The 8939-nt window shown below is 45.7% G+C and overlaps 1 protein-coding gene across 1 annotated transcript; it reads right to left on the reverse strand.

Moving 5' to 3' along the window:
* Positions 1–2278: 2278 nt before the first annotated feature.
* Positions 2279–2875, reverse strand: LOC145935597 (uncharacterized). The gene has a single exon (XM_083037088.1). It carries the CDS (start codon positions 2873–2875, stop codon positions 2279–2281), a length of 597 nt encoding a protein of 198 aa, XP_082893214.1.
* Positions 2876–8939: the final 6064 nt, after the last annotated feature.

An 8939-nucleotide genomic window follows, 5' to 3' on the forward strand; every position in this document is an offset into this window, starting at 1 on the left:
AAGTCCCTACCGACGACATCTGTCAATGCTTCCCTGTCTACTGCCCAGGCCTCACAATCAGCGAGAGTGTGGTCGGCTGTATCCACAGCTGCAGTCTCGCAGTGTTCGCACTGCGGGCTGTTCATTTTACCAATACGATGAAGGTAGTTCGCAAAGCACCCGTGGCCTGTTATTATTTGGGTCATGTGGAAGCTCAGCCCCCCGTGTTTCTTCTCGAGCCATCCGTATAGGATTGACAAGATAGCCTCTCTGACCCTGCCTCCAGATAAGTTTGGGTTTTCCAGGTGGATCATCCATTGCCTGTGCATCAGGAGTGTTTCCGCCTTCTTAATTTCGTTACCCTCCTCTGTTGTCCATTGGTCGTCATCCTTCAAGTCCGCTATTCTTTCAAAGGCTCTCTTTCGTGCCTTCGCTAAAAGGTGGATGGGCGGAATTCGCGCCAATACTGAGGCAGCCTTGATGGAAGTCGTCCTGTAGGCTGCGAATACCCTTAGGTTGGTAACCCGCATAAGGCGGTTGAGCCTAGGGATGTTTTTCCTCGCGGTGAGTGCCTCGCCCCAGATGGGAGCAGCGTAAAGTATCACCGAGAGGATTACATTGGCGTATAGCCGTCTCTTGGCCTCCTCAGGGCCTCGTAGATTAGGCATAAGCCTACCTAGGGACCTAGCCATCTTCGAAACTTTCTGTTCCATATAGTCGAGATGTTCGATGAATTTCATGCGACTGTCGAGGATGACTCCCAAGTACTTCATCGAAGTAGTTGTCTTTATCTGTTCGCCACCCACCGACAGCACCGGGTAAATGTAAGGTTTTTTGGTCCACCGTAGAATATCACTGCCTCGGTTTTTTGTACCGAGACTTTGAGATCCATCCGCCTAATCCTATTGAGGACAAGAGCTATTTGTAGGTTGGCTCTCGCTTTGGCTTTTTCGACGCTGTCTGCAAACGCGAGTACCAAAGTGTCGTCCGCGTAGCAGATCAGTCGGCAACATTCTTCGGTGCCTTCTTGCAAGACTCCGTCGTATCCAATGTTCCATAACGTCGGGCCCAGCACAGTACCCTGCGGGACTTCGGCGAGCATTGGCTTAGACGTTCGTTTACCGTCATGATTTATATATTCCACCGATCTCTGATGTAAGTAATGCGCAATGACTCTAATGAGGTATCGCGGGAACTTCTTACGCTCTAGGGCCTCCAGTATTTTAACCCAAGGGAGGGAATTGAAGGCATTCTGTATGTCCAGACTTACCGCTATGACAACTCCCTTCTCCTCAGTTACTTTCTCAATTGTGCGTTGCACTCTTGCAAGCGCGTCGCACGTTGACCTCCCTTCCCTGAAACCATACTGGTCTTCAGAGAGCTGGTGTTCCGGGTTGTCCCTCATCCATCTATTCAGTCTTCCTACTAGGATCTTTTCAAAGACTTTTCCTACTTCATCCAATAGGCATATTGGGCGGACCTTCGGAATCTCTTCTATGGGTGTTCCTCCCTTTGGGATAAGAACGAGCCTCGCTTGTTTCCACTTTTCCGGGAAGACACCCTCTCTCAAGTAGGAGTTGTAGCACACTGTCAAAGCCATTGTCATTTCCTTAGAGATTTTCCCTAGGATACCGCACTTAATCCCATCGGGTCCCGGCGCAGTGTTGTTCGCAGCTTTCTCTCTAATGGTCCTAGAGATCTCCGTTGGTGTAATGGTCCATTCCTCGTCCCAATCGAGATCCGGGTATACCGTGGCCGGGTCGTGTGTTCGTCCTTCTGGAAACAGAGAGGTCAGGAGTACTCTGGTAATATCCGCATCCAAGGTCTCAGTGAGACTGGGAGTTATTTGCCTCAATCTGCTGAGCACCAGCTTGTACGGCAGGCCCCACGGGTCCGCCTCGATTGTGGTAATGAGCTCTTGCCAGGCTACAGATTTGGCCTTGCCAATTTCTGCTCTCAGCATCTTCTTGGCGAATTTGAAGGCCTCCTGCGCTTCTTCGATCGACTGTTGAGGATATCTCCTTTTCTTGGCCTTTGCCCATGCTCTCTTTGCTCTGATGGACGCCGCGCGTAGCTGCGCTATCTCGGCATTCCACCAGTAGGCTTGTTTTCTCTTCATCTGTCCTTTAACACGTGAAGCTGCAAGATCACAAGCCTTCCTCATAGTGTTCTGAAGCCATCGTTCTTGCTGTTCTGCAGTCTTATTACCGTAGTCTTCTTCCTGCATCACTGAGCAACTCCACTCTAAGGAGGCGCGAAATTTGTCCTCATCAAACTTCTTCCAGTTCCACCTTGGATACTAATTTGTGCCGGATTGTCGTGAACTTGTGGACTTGTTCACGCCGATTCCGAAGGATATATAGTTGTGATCCGAGAGGCTCTCAATATCACTCATGACCCTCCAGTTTCGGACCAGATCCCGAATGTCCGCTGTGACCCACGTGAGGTCAATCACTGATGTGCCCTGTGGCCTGACACATGTGGGAGTTGAGCCTTCGTTTGCCAGCCGAAGGTCATACTCGGCTGCCCATTTTTCGAGAGTTTCCCCCCTTGTGTTGGTGTGTCGACGTCCCCAGGCCACCGATTTAGAATTGAAATCTCCCAAGACAATGGTCCTTCCGTTAATAATTCTCAGGGCTAATCCAAGATCATTCAAGAAGCTCAAGAAGTCGCTTCTGCTAGCATTGGGCGAGATGTAGCATGATATTATATGTACATCCTTGAGCTTTACCACTACAAAGTCCTGAGCTCTGTGTATCAACGAGCATACTCTGTGCGCTCCATCGGGCCTCCACACAACTGCGGCCCGTCCGTTGGTGCTGCCGAACCATCTCTGGTTCATTGGTATAGTTCCAGGTTCTGAAACCGCACATAGCCCAGCGTTGAGCTCAAACATATGCTGGTCGAGCAGGTCCTGGGCACGGCGGCTATTCCCAAGGTTGCTTTGGAGTATCCTAAGCATCCTCCGTTTCCATCACCTCGGGCCTCCGTCCCTCTGTGTTACCGTCGTTGCTATGACTAGTATTCGTGTTAGGGCTTGCAACCGTCCACAGCATCGTCCGAGTCGGTACGAGCAGATGTGGTTGCTGGATCGAGAGAGCTGACTCCGGATTCGACGAGACATCAACCGAGCACGTCCAAGGCCTGAAATGTAAAATAAAATATTAGATTAGCATTAAGTTAGATATTAGAATTTTATGTTACCTACCGTTATTGACTTCAAGGCACGCACCTTGATTTATTCCTAAATAAAAAGTAAAAAGTAAAAAAATATAATCAACATATAAAAACATTAATTAGCATTAAGTCAGAGATTATAACATTGCGTTATTTATATTTTGTTATTTTGAGTTGCGTATGGTTACTGACTTTAATGTACTTACCTGTAAATAATTACCTTAGTTTGTTTTGAGATAATTGATTCCATTTTATTTGAATGAATATTAGTCGGACGCTACTCACGCGAGAACGCGAGAGACGCGCATGAATGAAGCGCAATCCGATAAGATTGTAATAGTTTTAATTTGATTCTAAAAAATATATATTGATTTTATTTTTTATTGATTTTATTTTGACGCGTGACGAGTTATCTCCGTTTTCGATATTTACGCTAAGTAATGCATGAAAGACAGACGAAGTGCAGAAGCGACGGAATCAGTAATTGAAACACGCGACAAATAGTCCGACTAATGAACCGCGAGAACGCATTTCGCGAGATGACGCCGATTGACGGGTGCGCTAGAAATAACGCACCAAGCATCGCGGAAAAAGCGCATATCAGCAAAGCAAACAAACGCGGAATGTAGTAAAACCAGCATCGCGGGGAAAACGAGAAAATAAAGATCATTAGATTGACGAGCGCGCGGAATAAGATTTCGAGTCGCAAGAACGAGCGAAATAGCGATTACGGATATAACAATAAGATGTAAATATGTAAATAAATGTATTATATAATTATAGATTAATATTAGAATAGTTAGAGCGAGCCGAACACATCACGATGCCGAAGTTTCGAGCGCGGACCATGGAGAGTGCCGCAAGCGACCGCGACGCGCGATTGGCTAGCGACCGCGGAGTGGGGATCCAGGGTATAAAAGCGAACGCCGAGAGAATTCGAGGACGAGATCTTGAGGTTCCTTCGAAGAGTGATCATTCGAGCAATCCTCGGGAATACCTAATCAAAACACGACTCGTTCAATAAGTCTCGAAACAAAGGTTCTCACAACGAGGCCTAATCGCGTTATTCGACAAGTTAGCGCGAAACGCGGCATTGAGTATCTTAACGCGATAATACTTTCGACGGCGCGTAATAAAATCACGGACGCGAACGCGAGACCCTGTGAACGTGCGAGACACGTCGAAACGTAAACCCGCGAAGGTTGTAACGGCGCGAGTGAGTGTCGGCAGCAGAGTCTGTACCTGTAAGAGAGAAAAGTGTTTGTGTTAAAGAAATATAAGGAAATTTGTGATACTTACCCGATTGTGTACTTACCTTATTGGATAACTACCCGCAACGATCCTGACGATTCCCACGTTGATCCTGGCATCCGGCGTTGACGACACGGCAGCTGGAAATCTGAAACAGAGAAGGAGAGTGGTGAAGCGGGAGATATCCAGGCGCAATCCCGGCACGGAGAAGGAAGTATTGCGAATCCGCATAGGATCACCCTACCTTGGTATTTCCACTGGTAAAAATACCTGGCGACCAGAGCACAAGGCGAAAGCATCGCTCCCTGCACACCGGTAAGCGCCGCATCCTTAATCAGACGCCCGCCTGTCCGGTCACAGGCTAACCTCAGTGTTTGCCTTACAATTGGCCGATCCGACTCTGTGCCGGGCGTCCAATCCCTGTTCAGCGCAGAGTGCACAATTAACAGGGTTCGTGCAGCCTATGGCTGGATGTCCTTCCTGGCCGCACCGGAAACATGTTCTGGTGCAATCTACCTGTGCGGGACATTTGTTACGCAAGTGGCCGCGGGCCCAGCACTTGTAACACTGTATTGGCCGGGCTTTTAGCAACTCAATGCGAGCTACCGTCCAACCTACCTTTATTTTCCCGCATTGCGAGGCAGAGATAGCCGCCGCAAGCGGGCATTGAGCCCATACCATATACAGGCCGTTCGTCATTGGCCGTATGGTACCGAATTTCACATCTAGTGAGAAGCAACCTCCTCTGTCCGCGATGGTATCAGCTACCTCCTCCTTGACTACAGACTCATCAAGACCAACTATTCTAACTTCGCCTCTTGTGACAGGTTAGGTTGTGATCGGACGATACATGGACGAGAACTACAGATTGAGATAATATTGATATCTCTTACCTTACATACACGGTCGCCAGATCATTTCACCTCTAATGATCAAGGATGCTTTGTTTATTTCAGTCACTGCGCATCAATCCTTTGTTGGCTGTCGACGGTATCCAAGATGGCCGCCGTAACTACGCAGTTCCTTTGTGTCGACCAACTGTTTCCAAGATGGCTGCCTCGACACGTCGTGATGACGCAATACTTTTTCCCAGCTAAGTATGCTATGTTCGCATTCACTTTTCCCTTATTACCTTTATTTAATGTCCTTTTCCTTTTTTATAGGTCTTCGCAGGATTCCAGGATCACCATGGACACAGGATTTTACGGACTTCCAGGATGTCGGGATTTCGCCAAGGTAAGTAACTTCACTTTAGTTAAAATATATAAATAAAATATATTTAACAAAAAGATATATATGTTTACGTGTTTACAGGTTTAGTCTTTGGATTTAATTATCACAATGTCAAACGCTGACGCACGTCGCACGCGTCATTGGTCCAATCAGGATTGCGCCCGGATTTATTCGCGAAGGTAATTCGCCCGAAACGCTTGTCCTATCACAGCGTACTTTCGCTCGCGATGATTATTTATCTCGCTGTTATTTGAACAAAAGCTGCTATTATTGTACGCGCACGGTATTCGACTTCCGATAACGAGATGTTAACTATTTCGTTGTTATTTGACCGAAAAGTTTCAAGACTAGATGTTCGATCACGAGATGTTAATACTTGTTGGTGCCCAATCGGAAAGCCTTGTTCTCTCTCGGCTCTTCCTTATATATCCTTCCCCCACTATGCTCGCTCCATCGGCGGCTTGACGCATGCGCACTACTCGCCGCCGCCTTGCGCTTGTGCTCAGGGTGATCAGGCTGATTAAATTAAAGTTCTACGCTAATATCGGGTTTTTTACCCTTGTCGCGTGTGAAACAAATAAAATATAAGGATACTTTTCCAATGGTAACAAAACAAATAAGTAATGACTGAATGTGTAGGAAAGTGCAAGTGCTACATGTATAGAAAAGTGCAGTGAAGCTACACTTTATTGCACTTCTTGTGTTTTCGAGCTCTCTCGCTCACGCTTTCGCGCTCAACAGTAAATAAGATATAATATACTAAATAAACAAAGAAAAATGCTCGCCGCATTCATAGGCATCTCGCCTATAAGTACACTTATATGCTACTTATAACTAAGTATAACTTATTACTATTTATTTATTTACAGGTGTTGCAGTAGGCTCCAGCCCGCTGTCATCGCTGTCCTCGTCCTGCTGGCATCGTCCCAGGATTGCCACTTTTGACTGGCTTCCGCTGTCGTCCGTTTTAAGCTCGGTCCTCAGGATCTTTAGACGCTTTATCACCTTAGGTGTAGGTGGCAAGGATTTGTCGTCAGCTGTCGTGTCCTTGCTGCCTCCCCGCTCTGTGTCGCGATTTGGCGTTGCGGGTGTGTTTCCCTCCGGCTTCATTTCCCCAGCCAAGGGGCTTCGACGAGACGTCTCGGAACGTCTAAGCTCCTTATTAGACTCAGGTTGCTCAGGTGTGTTCCGTCCGCTCTTTTTTATGTTCGCAGATGTTTTCTTCTGCCTCTTGGATTCCGTTTCCGGAAGTTGTTTTCTCTCTGCTGCTGTTCTTTTATTGGCGCTTTTAACTCTGTCGGCCAAATTGGTGGTTCCTCTGTTGCGTTCTTCTTATTCTCATCTCTCACGCAGTGTACGTGCTTTGCAAATATCGATGAGACTTACTGCCACGTTACTTGTTTCTCGAGGCTTGCTTTTTTCACCGGAGTTTTTTGATTCTTTTGTTTTCTCCGATGATTGTGAAGGTCCCGCTTCATTCTCGAACGGTATATCGCTCACGTTGAATCTAGCTTTCTCGATTCCGCCGGGCGTGATGTTGTCTCCGTCGTTTATAAAAATGATGTTCTGTGCCATTTGTTTGCCTTTTATCGTGAAATTTAAGTTTATTGGTTTCACGTGTTGCGTATTAGGCCTTAGGTTTCGCACGGAAATTAGCGTCGTCACCTCCGCCACGGGTTCGTCGGATTCGCCTAGAATCACCCTCTCGTAAAACACGTTATTCGCTTGTTCGGCTAGTGCTGCGGTGGCAATTCTATTTATGACTTCTTTAGTGCGTTCTTCCTCCTCGTTTTTCACACGAAGAATTTCCTGCAACGTCGGCCTCGAAGTCTTCTGTTGACTCGATGCGTAGCTTCGCAGTATCTCTAATCTTCTTTCTCTACATGCTTTTATCTCTTCCAGGACGGTGTCCGCCTCGATGTCTCGCATGAGAGCTTCCTCCTCCTCGCGTATCTTTTTTGCTTCCTCCGGAGAAATCATTTCCTCACTGTATTGTTCGCCTTTTATATATATTTCCGCACTCGAATTAACAATACGTTCGCACGCTGTGACTGTCAAGACGGGTCTGTCGCCATCTTGGTCCGCGCGGTCACGTGGGTTTTTCTGGCAGCGCCACCACCACGGTACGTTCGTTAAATTGCCGCACGCGTGTGGTTTGCTGTCACGGATGTTTTCGGTGGGTTTACATATATTTGTGTGATTGTCGATCACACTCATCGGTATCTTTGTCATTATATTTGGCGTTATATAATTATTCGCACGTTTTGTGTTATTATATGATGAATAATTTATATCCCTAATTGATTGTATATCTATCTCTATTTCGCTATCGCTAGTATTGTCTAAAATTATAGTATCCGCAGATGAATTTCTTTCTACGTCTAATATATCTATATCATCGGGTTCTATTTTTATTACTTCCCCTATATCTATATATTCTATAACTTTGTTAGACTTTTCTACTTTTTTACATAGCTTTTTATTTAAGTCTGTGTTGTTCGCGTTTATATTTCTTTTGTCGAAATCTTGCAAATTTCTAGATTTTTCGCACGTTTTTATTTCGTTCATATTTTTCGCGTTTACAACTTCTATCTTGTATATATAGTCGCGTTCGCTATTCGTTTGTACGTTTTTATATGAATTCGCGTGACTAATAATGTTTTCTACAAATTCTTTAACGATTTGTATATCGCTTCTATTATCTACGCTTGTTTGTTTTTCTAACCTAATTTCTTTAATATTTTATTTAAGTAGGCTATTTTATCGGTTATTCCCGATTCGTTATTAATGTTTTCATTTTCTGTTTCAGGTACCTTTTTGGACTTCACCCCTGGATTTGCGGATTCCCTCGGGTCATCTCTCGTCAGGATTGGTTTAGATTCTCGTTGGATATTAGATCTCTTCCTGTCTGGCTCTCTCAGGTGTTTGTCCTCCTGCTCCTCCAGCGATTTTTTAGGATTGTCTTGGTAAGTACTCTTATTTTCAGGAAGTTTTTCTGTTTCAGCACTTGTATCCGGCTCTTCAGATGTGTGCTCCTTCCTCTTCGGTGTGGAATGTCCTCTCGGATCCTCCAAGGTAATTATTTGGTATTTTGCGTCTTTTATGTATTTGTCGACGTCTTTATTAGATATGTTTTTAATTTCCCTTTCGGGTGTTAATACGTTTATTCGTATTTCAGGATTCATCTTGGTTTCGCGATTTGGTTTCAGCTGTCTCGAATTGAAAGAACCTATTACGTTTCCGTCTTCGTCCGCAACTAGGTATGCGTTTCTTCTTATTTCGCGCTGCACCGTATATGG

Source organism: Prenolepis imparis, unplaced genomic scaffold, assembly GCF_030444845.1.
Source record: "Prenolepis imparis isolate NDT839.2.m4 unplaced genomic scaffold, iyPreImpa1.0 SCAF_4, whole genome shotgun sequence".
Classification (NCBI taxonomy): domain Eukaryota; kingdom Metazoa; phylum Arthropoda; class Insecta; order Hymenoptera; family Formicidae; genus Prenolepis; species Prenolepis imparis.